Here is an 18,027-nt window from a genome sequence, read left to right as displayed (position 1 = left end):
CACCCATTCCCACGGGCAGAGGGCAGGCTGCCAGGGTCCTATCGAGCAGGCTCTCCAGTGAATCCGTGGGGGGCCAAGGGACAATAATCTCTGGCCTGGCAATGGGTGGACAGGGCAGAATGTGAAGAGCTGAGGCAGCAGAGCCGGTTCCCATTGCTAGGCAAGTCTTCCTAATCCAGTGGCCATTTACCCTGCAACAGGATCCCGATGGAGGCGGCTTCTTTTGAGGCCGTGGCAGAAAGAGGCTCTGCAAGCGTTGTTCCAGCAGAACCGGTACCCTGGCATCACCACCAGAGAACGACTGGCCCGAGAGCTAGACATTCCAGAGTCCAGGATCCAGGTAGGCTTAAGCTTCTCTTTCATTCTCCCTGGGGCACAAGTTGTGGACACAATCTGGCTGAAGCCAGTGCATGTCAATCTCCATGCCCAGCTGGGAGCTCAGATGCTTTGGCTCCTGTATGGGCATTCCCGGGGACCCCATGCCCTTTGAAGTCTTTCCAAGTCATTCTGTCTGAGAACACGGGGACCACTGCTTGGCATGGCCCGGGCACTCCAACGGGTCAACATATCCAGGCCGACTTCCCCTAGAAATCATTTGCCCGGGCTTATCGCGTGGCCCACACAAAACTCTCTGAGACTTTAGGTATGAGGGACACAAAGGAATGGAAGATACGGAGGTAGCCAGATGAGAGACATAGAGATAGAGGTCGATGATGTACATTCAGATACAGATACAGATAGAACCAGTTCACCAGTGCTGCCTGACCGTCGGTTCTTCTTTTGCCACTTAGGTGTGGTTCCAGAACGAGCGCACCAGACAGCTCAGGCAGAGCCGATTGGCGTCTGCAAACTCCCAAGGGGAAGGGCCATCGTGTGGACAGGAACAGCCTCCAGCTTGGACTCCAGGTGAGTCCCCAGTCTACCAAACGAGTCTCTTCTGGAGCTTCTCCTTCACGCAGGAACGGGTCTGCATGGGCTTGTCAAGGGTTGGGCAAGAGGGCTCAGGAAAGGAACCCACGTTACCTTGTCGCAGCTGCCTTTCGTGTTCCCAGCGATGGACACTCTGTTTACACCGCCCCGGTGGCAGGTGCATTGTTTCTGGGACAGAAAGGCTGTGAATCTTCTTGTCCTGAAAGTGCCAGGAAGGACAGAGTCCTTTTCTTGGGTCCCCTCAGGCTCTAGAGGCAAGTGCTGGCTTGTGTGGGTGGGTCCATGCTGACCTCATGGACTCAGGGAAAGAGAAGCTATTAGGAAAATGTAAAATCACAAACACACACACACACACACACTCACTCACACACACACACCCACACACACACAAACACACTCACACACACACACACAGGCACACACGGACACCAACTTCTCTTTCCACGCTGGATGGGCCTTGGCTCCCAACCCTTCTTTCTAACTCTGTTCTCCTTTCAGAACGTTTCCCAAAGGAGGACAGGAGAAAACGGACAGCCATTTCTCCATCCCAAACCAGTCTCCTCCTTCAAGCCTTTGAGAAGAACCCATTTCCTAGCATTTCTACCAGAGAACAGCTGGCCAGACTCACAGGCCTCCCGGAATGCCGCATTCAGGTACATGTGCGGAGGGTGCCTGTGAACTGTTGAATGTGCAGTGGAGAGTGGCCCCTGAGACATTCCTGGAGAAACGTGGGCTCGTCGGGGTTATCCACGGGGTCCAGTGCCTGGGCAGTAGGGGGAGAGCATGGAGCTTGCAAAGGATGGACTGCACAAAAGCAGAATGTGTCAGCCGAAATGGGGATGCTAGGGGAGGCTGTGAAGGTGAGGTGGTCGTGCCCATGTGTGTAGAAATGGTGCGTGGACAGGAGTGGGGAAACGGAAAAGTTGCCACCTCTCTTGAGGTCATGCAAAGTGTCAGTGCTTCGACGGCTTGGGGTCGCTCTCCATGTGGCCCCCAGGATTTCCTGAGTGTGAGTGGGGTTGCCTTCCTGTGAGTGGCCAAGTGTTTGTCAGTGACCTGGGCCTCAGCACCCCCAGGGCGAGAATGGATCCTGCTCACAAGCCACACCTTTCTGGATAACCTAATCATTTAGGATTATCGGCCCTCGGATTCTTGGCCAGGTGGGGGAGAGGTCCCGGGGGGGGGGGCCCAGTTGAGCAGGCTTGTTCTCCCCGAGCTCCAGAGAGACTTGTTTCTAGTTAAGTACCTGTGAAACAGCTTTATGGTCAATGGATGTAGACTCTCCGCAAGGCACTCCTTTAGGGCCAGAGCCCGTGAGCCTGCTTTAAGGAGGCATGTACGGGCCTGGCCCCTGACAAGTCTTGTCCCTGGAAAGAGGGGAGGCTCAGGGTGCTCGTTCCTGAGAACCCCCTTCTCATCCAGCCAGCGGAGGAATACAGAGAGGCAAATCCAACGCGGGTGTGGTTGATTTGGAGTCCTGGCGGTCCATGACTTCCCCTGGGGGCTCAAGACCTGTGCCTGTAGACGGAGTGTGTCGATGTGAGGCCAGTTCCGCAGCTGGGCTGAAGGCCTCCAAGGCAGAGGAGGTGGTTTGCCATTGGGATCACATCCAGTCGGACACTGGGGGTCAAATGCTGAGGGACGCCCGGAGGACTTGGAGTAGGCTGGGAAAGGAGGGCAGGTGGTCAGCTAAGTCTTGGCCCCAAGACTCAAGGAATGGCTGGTCAGGAAGCTGCAATGGGCAAACAAAGAGAGCGCTAGGCAGGGACCACGCAGAGCACTACAGAGGGGAGCTCAGCAGAGCAGAGCACAGCAGAGCAGAGCTGAGCGGCTGCCATTCCATCCAGTCAAGTGGGAATTCCATCGAGACCAGGTGTCCACAGTTGCCTGGGACTTGCCCCTACTTCACAAGAGCCAGGTGAAAGGGGTGAACCGAGTTGCCCTGAGAGTCAGGGCAACAGACCTGGCCTTCTCCCTGAGAGATCCCGAGCAGGGGAAGGGGCAGGCCGAGGTGGTGTCTGTCACTTCTTCTCATTCTCATGTCCGCAACCCCTCTTCTCTGTCCCAGGTCTGGTTCCAGAACAGAAGAGCTCGGCACCCAGGGTAGAGCAGAAGTGGCTCCGCGAATGACCGGGCGGCAAACCAGGAAGCCAGTCCTCACCTGACTGTCCCAGGGGACCCAGGATGCTCTCAGCCCGGCGTCCCTGGATGCTCTCAGCTTCTGGTTCCTGCTCCTTCCAATCCTCTGGGAAGCATGCAGGCTTTTGCTGCAGCGACCCTTCCTGTCCTCTCCATGGGCTTTGCCCCTCTGGTTTCCTGTGGGGGCCCTGGGAGCCAGGCCGTGGAGGCCACTACGGCCCCGCCCACCCAAGCCTGGCAGGGAGGATGCAACTCTCCCACTCCTGAAGCCATGAGGAGCCATTCCCTGATGGGACCGACTCAGGGAGGGTGCCTTTCAGCTCTTCATGCCCGTCTTTGTCCCCTGACCCAAGGGGAATGCCAGCGGCAACAGGAGCTCCCTGGCTTGGTACTCGTGCCCTTCCAAGGCTATCCCCTGCCTCCAGATGACAATCCTTGCCAACCCGTGCAGGAGGCAGGGCCCTTGGGTAGCCACTATGCCCCACAGTGGTTGGGCAAGGGGTCCGGAATTGTCGTGAGCACAGGACAGGCTCCGGATGCAGCAGCTGGGCAGCCTGCACACGCTGGGAACCCTGGCTGGCGGTGGCAGGCAACCCTGCTGCTGGGCTCCCTAGTGCACTGGTTCCACAGCACCCATCTTCTGCAGAAGATTCAAGTTTCTTAGAGGAGCTTCTATCAGCCACAGAGAGGGAGGAAGACACACAGCCTTATCCGAGTGGCATCTGTGGCAGGAGGAGCCTCCGGGACCCTTGGAAGCACCCCTCAGTGAGGAAGACTTTCAGGCCCTGCTGGCCATGCTGCACGATTCCACATGGCCTCACGCCTAGGACCAGGGAGGCCTCGGCTTCCCCACTCTCCATTCATTCAGACGTCCTTTTCTGAGAGGCAGTCCTTTACAGGACAGCAAGGACGAGGAACAGGAAACAAGGCTCAAGCTCCAGCGAAAGCCTGAGGCAACAAAGGAGCATCTGCGTCTTGGAAAGACAGAAGGGTGCTCCTCCCTGCCGCGTGGACGGGGCTCCATGGCATTCCCGATGGTCATCAATCTCCACAAGGCACCTGAAGGCATTAAGGACACTGGGCACTTTATACCCTCCCTGACACCTGAGTGACCACGGGCAGGACACACACCGGCCCTCCTCCCTGCCATCGCCCTAGACTCTGGGGCCAGGGAAACTCTGGCCCTGGCAGCAAACCTAAGCAAGGAAGAGAAGTCAGAGGACACCTCCCCCATGCCTTTGCCTCCTGATGAAGCAGAACTTCCAATCTGCAGAAGCTGAGCGTGTAGACCAAGACAGCACGCTACAAGTCTCCCCTGAGGGGGCCCAGGGAGGCCAAGCCATCCGGGCTGGGAGGGCTCGGAACCAGCCAAACGGGAAACGACCGCAGGCCCCCATTGCCCAGAGATCCTGTCCCAGCCAAAGTCCAGAATGCCCTGTGGACTTTGCCTGCCTGGCTTATTGCCCTGGAGCCATTCCAGTGGACACAGCATGACAGTTCCGGGGATGACAGTCAGTCTCAGAAGGCATTCCAGCAATGAGGGGACCAATGTGGCTCTTTCCAGAACCTTTGCACTTCTTTTTTTCCCTGTCTCTGGTTGGTGTCTATCAGCATGCTCACTACATACAATGTTCTCTCGCTTCTCAGGAAGAAGACAGATACTCCCTGTCAGCATCTTTGTGATCTTCCTTTGGCGGGGCCACTCCTCTCCCTTGCGAAAGGGAACTTTGAGGAAATCCATCCTGGATTTTCAAGGTCCATGGGACACTCCATTGACCTAATAAACCTATCTTTGGCTCCCCAGTACGGTGTCTGGTCATGATTCATTCCGATCCCCAACCGTCCGGTCATGCTTGCCCATCCTCAGAGACTGGTGATGCTTTCTGGCCCGGGAATGGACTGTGGAAGCCATCGGCATGTCCACGTGTAGTTCAGAGCTTCTGGCACAGACAAGCCCGAGAGGCTGCACCAACACTTCCTAGCATTCATCCCCCTCCGCCTGCCCGGAGGGTGCCTTCTGTGCAAGCATTCCTCCAAGGGATGAAGGTGGAGCACAAGTGGAAGTCTTTCCACGCATACTGTACCTGACTCCACTCTTCTCAGCGGAGGCCAAATTCCCACGTAAGGATCATCATGGAAGGCAGGCATTGAGTCACAGCCCCCCCCCAACCTTGCTTTATGCCCCTGCCCTTCCTCCTTTTCTCTCTTTCCCTTTCTTCAGATCTCAGTCGACCTTTCCTTCTTCCTCTATCTCATTTTCTTTCACACGTGGATACCTGCAGATGTCCACACAGTCTCACGATCATGCTTATGCTTCTTAGAGTATGGGTACAGAACCACCGGGGAAAGGGATGTGGTCAAAACCTTTTGTAGATTCAGGTGGGCTTCACTGGGTTATTTCCTCGGTTTTTTCTTCTGTCCCTACCTCTTTCCCATGTGCCCTGGGAGATGAGAGGCTGTGTATTTGGTTTCTTGAGTCCAACCCTAAACCCATGGCCAACACGTATGGGATCCATGTTGCAAGGAACCAAAGAAGTCTGACCTTGGTCACTTCCGGCCAACTCGATCTCTCTCACTATCCACATGCTCTTTTGCACAAATGTATCTGTAGCCCCATGTGGCTACGTGCCTAGTTCCACAGGTGGATCGCGGGTATATCTCTGTGGATGGAGCTTGTGCTGGAAACCCTCCACATCTCACCAGCCCTAGTGTTTTGTTCTTCAGTTGGCTCTAGGGATACATCAACCTGTAGCTTTTGTAGGCTGGGTGGAAGCTAGTGTCTCTCCCTCCCCGAACAGAGTGGGTTAGGATATCTGGAATGTGCCTAGCCAAAGTGTCCTCGGGACAGACGGGGTTTGGGTTGTGTCTAGAGAAGCTACATGGTGGAATGGCTCTCTTGTGGGGTTGGGAGGACCTCAGTCTCCTCTGGCCGTGTTTCCAAGGTCTGTGGATTCTTGGGGCTGGCCTTTCTGCACACATGATGTGGAGGGAAGAACAGGGCTGCAGCCACACTGGGGTCCAAGGCCAGCCACACCAGATTCTCAAGGACGGACATGAGCCCTGGAGCCTGTCCTCTCCATGCATGGCCAGTGCCATGCACATCAGCGAGGTCTCAAGCCCCTGGCATGTGTGCAACACGCAGCACCACTCTGGAAAATAGCTTGGCAGAGGAGGTGTCCATGTGGAAGCTGCAGGAAGTCTGCCCGTTAGCGGGTTCTTACTCGTGGGCTTGGAGGCCAAGGCCCCAGGGCCTCGGATCTGTCAGGGCCTCTTCCCCCAGCTGTGCCACCCCTGGGATCCCTCAAAGGGATCGTCTCGCCCTCTGATAGAGATCACCCAAGCGGAAGAATGAGGCGCCAAAAACAGGATCCACGTGTCTGCGGGACATGGTCTCGGGGCTTCAGCACGGCTCCTCGTCTTGTTGAGGGTCAGCCTCAGGCAGTGCCTGGAGGCCACCTGCAACGTCAGGACAGCAATGTCTGGAAAAGCCACAGAGAGCTGCGCTGATGGTCAGCTGCCCTCGATAGGCTCCAGTCAGGACTCGGCACTTGACCATTGTGGGGGTTTTGCGCATTCCTCAAACCTCTGTGCTCAGACAACGGCGCCCAGAAAGTTCGAGGGCACCCTCTGGGGAGGCCCCCTGCCCACCTGTCTCCTCGTGCTGCAAGCCACCATGGGGAAAAGCCCAGCCAGGAGAGCCACCAACTACCTGGCCGGGGAGATCCCCTCGAGCTTCCAGGAGATGCGATTACTCTGTTTCTGCAGATGCCGTTTCTTGACCGAAAGCCACTGGTTCCTCTGGGACGGAAGCACGAGCACACCCTCTGACCCGCACACACACTCACCCCTACCATTAGGAAATGCTCTGGGACTGCCGTCACGTCCTGCGAAAATGACTCCCTTTTCCGCCTCTTTCTACTGGGTTCTACTTGTCTCCCTGTGGTTCACCTCATGGAACTGCAGAGCCGAGTGAGCCAAAAGGCAATGGGTGCGTCATTTGGTTCTCTGTGTACCATTTCCTTTTGGGCCGCTGGTTGGCTGTCGGGTTGCTTGGTAGTTGCCTGGCCGATTCAATAACTGGCCGGCTCTGGGAATCCACTGAAGCGGTCGACTGATGGCACATTCCATCTCATCTTCCTTTTGACCACAGATGGGATCACCACAATGTAAGCGGAGTTAGGTATTTTGTATACACACACACACACACACACCCACACACACGCACACGCACACACACAAACACAGACCAGCTTCACAGGAGAGGCAACTTGGCCCTTCCGGATTCCATTCTGCTTTGAATTGATCTGAACTTCTCCATCTGCTTCCCAGGTTCCTGCAGCTGGCTTCTCCTCCTAGGTCATTATTACGTAGGGCGCTCCATTGAGAGCTCAAGTCTCTCTGGCTACGCCCTGCCAAGAGCAGTGAAGAATAGGAACACCAGGTGGAGCCAGTGGAAACCCAAAGTCATGGAGTCGTCATAGCACAGACTGTTTCTCTCTGGCAAACCTAGGGAGGCCTGAATCCCTCTCAGACGGCGGAGAGCGTTGATTCCCTTAGACCAGGACATGGTAGCATCTCCACTTGTCTCAAACACTGCACGTTCACATGTCCCAAGCCTTTCCTCCGAACTTGTGGTTCCCTTGTCCCCACAAGCAGCTAAGGCTGTGGAGCAATCCATTCCACATACATGGCGATGGCTGGCTCGAAATCTCTCTCTTCCGTGCCTCCGATCTCAGCTGACTGATCTCAGTGTCCTGCCTGGATCCACAGGGAAGTGTTGCTTCACGAGCTGCCTGGGACCTGCCTGGGTGTCTTTGGAAACGGAATCCCCAATCGTGGAAGGCACCGAGACAGCAAGCCAAGTGGGTGACCAGTCCCAATTGGAGGGGGAAGGTGAAGATACCAGGGCATTTACCATATAATCTGTTTATTCAAGTAATACAAAAATCAGCAAACATGGAAAAAAAGGGGAGAAAAGGAAAGCTGCCCAATGAAACAAGACCGGCGTTCCGATAAAGACACAGTACACATAAACAGTGGAAAGAAAGATCGAAAGCCATGCGATGCAATAGAAGGGAACTTAATTAGGAGGCTCGTCTTGGGAAGCCAAAGGGGACTCGCGTTCCACACCCACATGCCAGAATCTGAAACAAGGGTAGAACAGCCTTCACCGGGTCCAGTCCTAGACAGTCCCAGATGGGGTGCGTTATCAAAGGAACGAGAATGAGGCAAAGAGAATGCTATGCCAAGCTTTATACTATGCCGAGTATTAGAAGTCAGACTGACCAGCCAGGGGAACGAGACCGACACGAAGTGAACGTTATGCAAAGCTTTCTTCAATGCCCAGCATTGGAAGTCAGACGGACAGGCCAGGGCCGCCTCCGTAGAGAGCGACCCGGCCCCGATCTCACGGGCTGGTTGTATAGAGCATAACCGCAGGCCTCAAGGCATGTGGCTTCTGTGGTTAGGGCGTTTACTTCCGGAATCGATGCCCGGTACCGATCCCAGGAACCACTGGGGCATTGATTCCCGGAATGCAGTCCGTGGATGTAAACAACAGTATGGCTACCTAGGCAATATGGAGTGGCTCTGGGCTAAGCAGGCCCTAATAGTTAAACAGGTGTGAACATTAAATCGGCCCTAACAGTCCCCAGAGTCTCAACAGCACCGTTCGATGTCAGGGCTGTCATCCTGGAGACAAGTTTGCAGGAGTGGGAGAGGCACATTCCATGCAGAGGAGGGTGGGTCGGGCACATCCACCTGTCCAGGTCCAGCTCTCGGCTCAGGTGGTCCCGAAATCCTGCTGAACACCTCTTCTCCCAAAGGTCGGAACCACTGAAGGCAGGGCTTCACTTCGACAGGAGCTGTCGAAGTGATTGGGGGTGGGCCATCCTAGGCTTTGATCAGACGCAAGCTCCCAGATCCTGCCCAGTCGACCGGCCAGTGCTCTGGGACCCGAGGTACTGCAGCGGCATGGCTCCCACCAGCACATCAAGGAGTAAGTTCCCCTCAGAGGCCCTGCTCCCCGCTTGTTTTCCACAAAGGCCCCGGTTACTTTCCGGGCTTCAGGGCACTAAGAGGGTCCACCCTGCCAGCCGGGACACAGGCTGGAAGGTTCTGATCCACAGAGGATTGGGGGAAGGGGATCGAGAGAGGCTTGCGCGTGGCCGCCGTCGGAAGCAAAACTGAAGTCGGTGGGCAGGAGTCCCAACAAGAGTCCCGCTTTGGAAAATAGGCAAGCTAGATCTCTGGGGGCAGAGTATGGGTCGAGGTTCGGCACCTCTTTCAGGTGTCACTGACAAAAATGGAACTTTCACCTCCAACGCGGCAGCACTCGGCAGGATGTACTGTCGGATTTTTCCTGGATGTTTCTTAGGAGCAGTTGGGTCCTCTTTGTTCCTCCTAAGGTGCTTTCCTCCCTCACTCGCCCCGCGGGTCTCCTCATTCGTTGGCATGCCATCACATGGCTCGGGACAGGTTGGTATCTCCCTAGATCCTGGACTATCACCCATTCCCACGGGCAGAGGGCAGGCTGCCAGGGTCCTATCGAGCAGGCTCTCCAGTGAATCCGTGGGGGGCCAAGGGACAATAATCTCTGGCCTGGCAATGGGTGGACAGGGCAGAATGTGAAGAGCTGAGGCAGCAGAGCCGGTTCCCATTGCTAGGCAAGTCTTCCTAATCCAGTGGCCATTTACCCTGCAACAGGATCCCGATGGAGGCGGCTTCTTTTGAGGCCGTGGCAGAAAGAGGCTCTGCAAGCGTTGTTCCAGCAGAACCGGTACCCTGGCATCACCACCAGAGAACGACTGGCCCGAGAGCTAGACATTCCAGAGTCCAGGATCCAGGTAGGCTTAAGCTTCTCTTTCATTCTCCCTGGGGCACAAGTTGTGGACACAATCTGGCTGAAGCCAGTGCATGTCAATCTCCATGCCCAGCTGGGAGCTCAGATGCTTTGGCTCCTGTATGGGCATTCCCGGGGACCCCATGCCCTTTGAAGTCTTTCCAAGTCATTCTGTCTGAGAACACGGGGACCACTGCTTGGCATGGCCCGGGCACTCCAACGGGTCAACATATCCAGGCCGACTTCCCCTAGAAATCATTTGCCCGGGCTTATCGCGTGGCCCACACAAAACTCTCTGAGACTTTAGGTATGAGGGACACAAAGGAATGGAAGATACGGAGGTAGCCAGATGAGAGACATAGAGATAGAGGTCGATGATGTACATTCAGATACAGATACAGATAGAACCAGTTCACCAGTGCTGCCTGACCGTCGGTTCTTCTTTTGCCACTTAGGTGTGGTTCCAGAACGAGCGCACCAGACAGCTCAGGCAGAGCCGATTGGCGTCTGCAAACTCCCAAGGGGAAGGGCCATCGTGTGGACAGGAACAGCCTCCAGCTTGGACTCCAGGTGAGTCCCCAGTCTACCAAACGAGTCTCTTCTGGAGCTTCTCCTTCACGCAGGAACGGGTCTGCATGGGCTTGTCAAGGGTTGGGCAAGAGGGCTCAGGAAAGGAACCCACGTTACCTTGTCGCAGCTGCCTTTCGTGTTCCCAGCGATGGACACTCTGTTTACACCGCCCCGGTGGCAGGTGCATTGTTTCTGGGACAGAAAGGCTGTGAATCTTCTTGTCCTGAAAGTGCCAGGAAGGACAGAGTCCTTTTCTTGGGTCCCCTCAGGCTCTAGAGGCAAGTGCTGGCTTGTGTGGGTGGGTCCATGCTGACCTCATGGACTCAGGGAAAGAGAAGCTATTAGGAAAATGTAAAATCACAAACACACACACACACACTCACTCACACACACACACCCACACACACACAAACACACTCACACACACACACACAGGCACACACGGACACCAACTTCTCTTTCCACGCTGGATGGGCCTTGGCTCCCAACCCTTCTTTCTAACTCTGTTCTCCTTTCAGAACGTTTCCCAAAGGAGGACAGGAGAAAACGGACAGCCATTTCTCCATCCCAAACCAGTCTCCTCCTTCAAGCCTTTGAGAAGAACCCATTTCCTAGCATTTCTACCAGAGAACAGCTGGCCAGACTCACAGGCCTCCCGGAATGCCGCATTCAGGTACATGTGCGGAGGGTGCCTGTGAACTGTTGAATGTGCAGTGGAGAGTGGCCCCTGAGACATTCCTGGAGAAACGTGGGCTCGTCGGGGTTATCCACGGGGTCCAGTGCCTGGGCAGTAGGGGGAGAGCATGGAGCTTGCAAAGGATGGACTGCACAAAAGCAGAATGTGTCAGCCGAAATGGGGATGCTAGGGGAGGCTGTGAAGGTGAGGTGGTCGTGCCCATGTGTGTAGAAATGGTGCGTGGACAGGAGTGGGGAAACGGAAAAGTTGCCACCTCTCTTGAGGTCATGCAAAGTGTCAGTGCTTCGACGGCTTGGGGGCGCTCTCCATGTGGCCCCCAGGATTTCCTGAGTGTGAGTGGGGTTGCCTTCCTGTGAGTGGCCAAGTGTTTGTCAGTGACCTGGGCCTCAGCACCCCCAGGGCGAGAATGGATCCTGCTCACAAGCCAAACCTTTCTGGATAACCTAATCATTTAGGATTATCGGCCCTCGGATTCTTGGCCAGGTAGGGGAGAGGTCCCGGGGGGGGGGGGGCCAGTTGAGCAGGCTTGTTCTCCCCGAGCTCCAGAGAGACTTGTTTCTAGTTAAGTACCTGTGAAACAGCTTTATGGTCAATGGATGTAGACTCTCCGCAAGGCACTCCTTTAGGGCCAGAGCCCGTGAGCCTGCTTTAAGGAGGCATGTACGGGCCTGGCCCCTGACAAGTCTTGTCCCTGGAAAGAGGGGAGGCTCAGGGTGCTCGTTCCTGAGAACCCCCTTCTCATCCAGCCAGCGGAGGAATACAGAGAGGCAAATCCAACGCGGGTGTGGTTGATTTGGAGTCCTGGCGGTCCATGACTTCCCCTGGGGGCTCAAGACCTGTGCCTGTAGACGGAGTGTGTCGATGTGAGGCCAGTTCCGCAGCTGGGCTGAAGGCCTCCAAGGCAGAGGAGGTGGTTTGCCATTGGGATCACATCCAGTCGGACACTGGGGGTCAAATGCTGAGGGACGCCCGGAGGACTTGGAGTAGGCTGGGAAAGGAGGGCAGGTGGTCAGCTAAGTCTTGGCCCCAAGACTCAAGGAATGGCTGGTCAGGAAGCTGCAATGGGCAAACAAAGAGAGCGCTAGGCAGGGACCACGCAGAGCACTACAGAGGGGAGCTCAGCAGAGCAGAGCACAGCAGAGCAGAGCTGAGCGGCTGCCATTCCATCCAGTCAAGTGGGAATTCCATCGAGACCAGGTGTCCACAGTTGCCTGGGACTTGCCCCTACTTTACAAGAGCCAGGTGAAAGGGGTGAACCGAGTTGCCCTGAGAGTCAGGGCAACAGACCTGGCCTTCTCCCTGAGAGATCCCGAGCAGGGGAAGGGGCAGGCCGAGGTGGTGTCTGTCACTTCTTCTCATTCTCATGTCCGCAACCCCTCTTCTCTGTCCCAGGTCTGGTTCCAGAACAGAAGAGCTCGGCACCCAGGGTAGAGCAGAAGTGGCTCCGCGAATGACCGGGCGGCAAACCAGGAAGCCAGTCCTCACCTGACTGTCCCAGGGGACCCAGGATGCTCTCAGCCCGGCGTCCCTGGATGCTCTCAGCTTCTGGTTCCTGCTCCTTCCAATCCTCTGGGAAGCATGCAGGCTTTTGCTGCAGCGACCCTTCCTGTCCTCTCCATGGGCTTTGCCCCTCTGGTTTCCTGTGGGGGCCCTGGGAGCCAGGCCGTGGAGGCCACTACGGCCCCGCCCACCCAAGCCTGGCAGGGAGGATGCAACTCTCCCACTCCTGAAGCCATGAGGAGCCATTCCCTGATGGGACCGACTCAGGGAGGGTGCCTTTCAGCTCTTCATGCCCGTCTTTGTCCCCTGACCCAAGGGGAATGCCAGCGGCAACAGGAGCTCCCTGGCTTGGTACTCGTGCCCTTCCAAGGCTATCCCCTGCCTCCAGATGACAATCCTTGCCAACCCGTGCAGGAGGCAGGGCCCTTGGGTAGCCACTATGCCCCACAGTGGTTGGGCAAGGGGTCCGGAATTGTCGTGAGCACAGGACAGGCTCCGGATGCAGCAGCTGGGCAGCCTGCACACGCTGGGAACCCTGGCTGGCGGTGGCAGGCAACCCTGCTGCTGGGCTCCCTAGTGCACTGGTTCCACAGCACCCATCTTCTGCAGAAGATTCAAGTTTCTTAGAGGAGCTTCTATCAGCCACAGAGAGGGAGGAAGACACACAGCCTTATCCGAGTGGCATCTGTGGCAGGAGGAGCCTCCGGGACCCTTGGAAGCACCCCTCAGTGAGGAAGACTTTCAGGCCCTGCTGGCCATGCTGCACGATTCCACATGGCCTCACGCCTAGGACCAGGGAGGCCTCGGCTTCCCCACTCTCCATTCATTCAGACGTCCTTTTCTGAGAGGCAGTCCTTTACAGGACAGCAAGGACGAGGAACAGGAAACAAGGCTCAAGCTCCAGCGAAAGCCTGAGGCCCCAAAGGAGCATCTGCCTCTTGGAAAGACAGAAGGGTGCTCCTCCCTGCCGCGTGGACGGGGCTCCATGGCATTCCCGATGGTCATCAATCTCCACAAGGCACCTGAAGGCATTAAGGACACTGGGCACTTTATACCCTCCCTGACACCTGAGTGACCACGGGCAGGACACACACCGGCCCTCCTCCCTGCCATCGCCCTAGACTCTGGGGCCAGGGAAACTCTGGCCCTGGCAGCAAACCTAAGCAAGGAAGAGAAGTCAGAGGACACCTCCCCCATGCCTTTTCCCTCTGATGATGCAGAACTTCCAGTCTGCAGAAGCTGAGCGTGTAGACCAAGACAGCACGCTACAAGTCTCCCCTGAGGGGGCCCAGGGAGGCCAAGCCATCCGGGCTGGGAGGGCTCGGAACCAGCCAAACGGGAAACGACCGCAGGCCCCCATTTCCCAGAGATCCTGTCCCAGCCAAAGTCCAGAATGCCCTGTGGACTTTGCCTGCCTGGCTTATTGCCCTGGAGCCATTCCAGTGGACACAGCATGACAGTTCCGGGGATGACAGTCAGTCTCAGAAGGCATTCCAGCAATGAGGGGACCAATGTGGCTCTTTCCAGAACCTTTGTACTTCTTTTTTTCCCTTTCTCTGGTTGGTGTCTATCAGCATGCTCACTACATACAATGTTCTCTCGCTTCTCAGGAAGAAGACAGATACTCCCTGTCAGCATCTTTGTGATCTTCCTTTGGCGGGGCCACTCCTCTCCCTTGCGAAAGGGAACTTTGAGGAAATCCATCCTGGATTTTCAAGGTCCATGAGACACTCCATTGACCTAATAAACCTATCTTTGGCTCTCCAGTACGTTGTCTGGTCATGATTCATTCCGATCCCCAACCGTCCGGTCATGCTTGCCCATCCTCAGAGACTGGTGATGCTTTCTGGCCCGGGGATGGACTGTGGAAGCCATCGGCATGTCCACGTGTAGTTCAGAGCTTCTGGCACAGACAAGCCCGAGAGGCTGCACCAACACTTCCTAGCATTCATCCTCCTCCGCCTGCCCGGTGGGTGCCTTCTGTGCAAGCATTCCTCCAAGGGATGTAGGTGGAGCACAAGTGGAAGTCTTTCCACGCACACTGTACCTGACTCCACTCTTCTCAGCGGAGGCCAAATTCCCACGTAAGGATCATCATGGAAGGCAGGCATTGAGTCACAGCCCCCCCCCCAACCTTGCTTTAAGCCCCTGCCCTTCCTCCTTTTCTCTCTTTCCCTTTCTTCAGATCTCAGTCGACCTTTCCTTCTTCCTCTATCTCATTTTCTTTCACACGTGGATACCTGCAGATGTCCACACAGTCTCACGATCATGCTTATGCTTCTTAGAGTATGGGTACAGAACCACCGGGGAAAGGGATGTGGTCAAAACTTTTGTAGATTCAGGTGGGCTTCACTGGGTTATTTCCTCGGTTTTTTCTTCTGTCCCTACCACTTTCCCATGTGCCCTGGGAGATGAGAGGCTGTGTATTTGGTTTCTTGAGTCCAACCCTAAACCCATGGCCAACACGTATGGGATCCATGTTGCAAGGAACCAAAGAAGTCTGACCTTGGTCACTTCCGGCCAACTCGATCTCTCTCACTATCCACATGCTCTTTTACACAAATGTATCTGTAGCCCCATGTGGCTACGTGCCTAGTTCCACAGGTGGATCGCGGGTATATCTCTGTGGATGGAGCTTGTGCTGGAAACCCTCCACATCTCACCAGCCCTAGTGTTTTGTTCTTCAGTTGGCTCTAGGGATACATCAACCTGTAGCTTTTGTAGGCTGGGTGGAAGCTAGTGTCTCTCCCTCCCCGAACAGAGTGGGTTAGGATATCTGGAATGTGCCTAGCCAAAGTGTCCTCGGGACAGACGGGGTTTGGGTTGTGTCTAGAGAAGCTACATGGTGGAATGGCTCTCTTGTGGGGTTGGGAGGACCTCAGTCTCCTCTGGCCGTGTTTCCAAGGTCTGTGGATTCTTGGGGCTGGCCTTTCTGCACACATGATGTGGAGGGAAGAACAGGGCTGCAGCCACACTGGGGTCCAAGGCCAGCCACACCAGATTCTCAAGGACGGACATGAGCCCTGGAGCCTGTCCTCTCCATGCATGGCCAGTGCCATGCACATCAGCGAGGTCTCAAGCCCCTGGCATGTGTGCAACACGCAGCACCACTCTGGAAAATAGCTTGGCAGAGGAGGTGTCCATGTGGAAGCTGCAGGAAGTCTGCCCGTTAGCGGGTTCTTACTCGTGGGCTTGGAGGCCAAGGCCCCAGGGCCTCGGATCTGTCAGGGCCTCTTCCCCCAGCTGTGCCACCCCTGGGATCCCTCAAAGGGATCGTCTCGCCCTCTGATAGAGATCACCCAAGCGGAAGAATGAGGCGCCAAAAACAGGATCCACGTGTCTGCGGGACATGGTCTCGGGGCTTCAGCACGGCTCCTCGTCTTGTTGAGGGTCAGCCTCAGGCAGTGCCTGGAGGCCACCTGCAACGTCAGGACAGCAATGTCTGGAAAAGCCACAGAGAGCTGCGCTGATGGTCAGCTGCCCTCGATAGGCTCCAGTCAGGACTCGGCACTTGACCATTGTGGGGGTTTTGCGCATTCCTCAAACCTCTGTGCTCAGACAACGGCGCCCAGAAAGTTCGAGGGCACCCTCTGGGGAGGCCCCCTGCCCACCTGTCTCGTCGTGCTGCAAGCCACCATGGGGAAAAGCCCAGCCAGGAGAGCCACCAACTACCTGGCCGGGGAGATCCCCTCGAGCTTCCAGGAGATGTGATTACTCTGTTTCTGCAGATGCCGTTTCTTGACCGAAAGCCACTGGTTCCTCTGGGACGGAAGCACGAGCACACCCTCTGACCCGCACACACACTCACCCCTACCATTAGGAAATGCTCTGGGACTGCCGTCACGTCCTGCGAAAATGACTCCCTTTTCCGCCTCTTTCTACTGGGTTCTACTTGTCTCCCTGTGGTTCACCTCATGGAACTGCAGAGCCGAGTGAGCCAAAAGGCAATGGGTGCGTCATTTGGTTCTCTGTGTACCATTTCCTTTTGGGCCGCTGGTTGGCTGTCGGGTTGCTTGGTAGTTGCCTGGCCGATTCAATAACTGGCCGGCTCTGGGAATCCACTGAAGCGGTCGACTGATGGCACATTCCATCTCATCTTCCTTTTGACCACAGATGGGACCACCACAATGTAAGCGGAGTTAGGTATTTTGTATACACACACACACACACACACACACACGCACACGCACACACACAAACACAGGCCAGCTTCAGAGGAGAGGCAACTTGGCCCTTCCGGATTCCATTCTGCTTTGAATTGATCTGAACTTCTCCATCTGCTTCCCAGGTTCCTGCAGCTGGCTTCTCCTCCTAGGTCATTATTACGTAGGGCGCTCCATTGAGAGCTCAAGTCTCTCTGGCTACGCCCTGCCAAGAGCAGTGAAGAATAGGAACACCAGGTGGAGCCAGTGGAAACCCAAAGTCATGGAGTCGTCATAGCACAGACTGTTTCTCTCTGGCAAACCTAGGGAGGCCTGAATCCCTCTCAGACGGCGGAGAGCGTTGATTCCCTTAGACCAGGACATGGTAGCATCTCCACTTGTCTCAAACACTGCACGTTCACATGTCCCAAGCCTTTCCTCCGAACTTGTGGTTCCCTTGTCCCCACAAGCAGCTAAGGCTGTGGAGCAATCCATTCCACATACATGGCGATGGCTGGCTCGAAATCTCTCTCTTCCGTGCCTCCGATCTCAGCTGACTGATCTCAGTGTCCTGCCTGGATCCACAGGGAAGTGTTGCTTCACGAGCTGCCTGGGACCTGCCTGGGTGTCTTTGGAAACGGAATCCCCAATCGTGGAAGGCACCGAGACAGCAAGCCAAGTGGGTGACCAGTCCCAATTGGAGGGGGAAGGTGAAGATACCAGGGCATTTACCATATAATCTGTTTATTCAAGTAATACAAAAATCAGCAAACATGGAAAAAAAGGGGAGAAAAGGAAAGCTGCCCAATGAAACAAGACCGGCGTTCCGATAAAGACACAGTACACATAAACAGTGGAAAGAAAGATCGAAAGCCATGCGATGCAATAGAAGGGAACTTAATTAGGAGGCTCGTCTTGGGAAGCCAAAGGGGACTCGCGTTCCACACCCACATGCCAGAATCTGAAACAAGGGTAGAACAGCCTTCACCGGGTCCAGTCCTAGACAGTCCCAGATGGGGTGCGTTATCAAAGGAACGAGAATGAGGCAAAGAGAATGCTATGCCAAGCTTTATACTATGCCGAGTATTAGAAGTCAGACTGACCAGCCAGGGGAACGAGACCGACACGAAGTGAACGTTATGCAAAGCTTTCTTCAATGCCCAGCATTGGAAGTCAGACGGACAGGCCAGGGCCGCCTCCGTAGAGAG

At 55.7% G+C, this 18,027-nt stretch overlaps 1 protein-coding gene across 1 annotated transcript; it reads left to right on the top strand.

Moving 5' to 3' along the window:
* Positions 1–8,557: 8,557 nt before the first annotated feature.
* Positions 8,558–12,608, top strand: LOC122912272 (double homeobox protein 4C-like). Its single transcript, XM_044257851.1, has 5 exons — positions 8,558–8,564; positions 9,775–9,914; positions 10,366–10,467; positions 11,013–11,153; positions 12,570–12,608. Exons 1-5 carry the CDS (start codon positions 8,558–8,560, stop codon positions 12,606–12,608), a joined length of 429 nt encoding a protein of 142 aa, XP_044113786.1.
* The last annotated feature ends 5,419 nt before the right edge of the window (positions 12,609–18,027 follow it).

This window comes from Neovison vison, chromosome 1, assembly GCF_020171115.1.
Source record: "Neovison vison isolate M4711 chromosome 1, ASM_NN_V1, whole genome shotgun sequence".
Classification (NCBI taxonomy): domain Eukaryota; kingdom Metazoa; phylum Chordata; class Mammalia; order Carnivora; family Mustelidae; genus Neogale; species Neogale vison.
The sequence above is the reverse complement of the archived record's forward strand: the minus strand, read 5'-3'. Positions and strand labels throughout refer to the sequence as shown.

Coding starts and splice junctions, on each gene's coding strand:
- LOC122912272 (XM_044257851.1), top strand. Junction 9,915..10,365: donor TTCCAGAGTCCAGGATCCAG/GTAGGCTTAAGC, acceptor TTTGCCACTTAG/GTGTGGTTCCAGAACGAGCG. Junction 10,468..11,012: donor GTGGACAGGAACAGCCTCCA/GCTTGGACTCCA, acceptor CGTTTCCCAAAG/GAGGACAGGAGAAAACGGAC.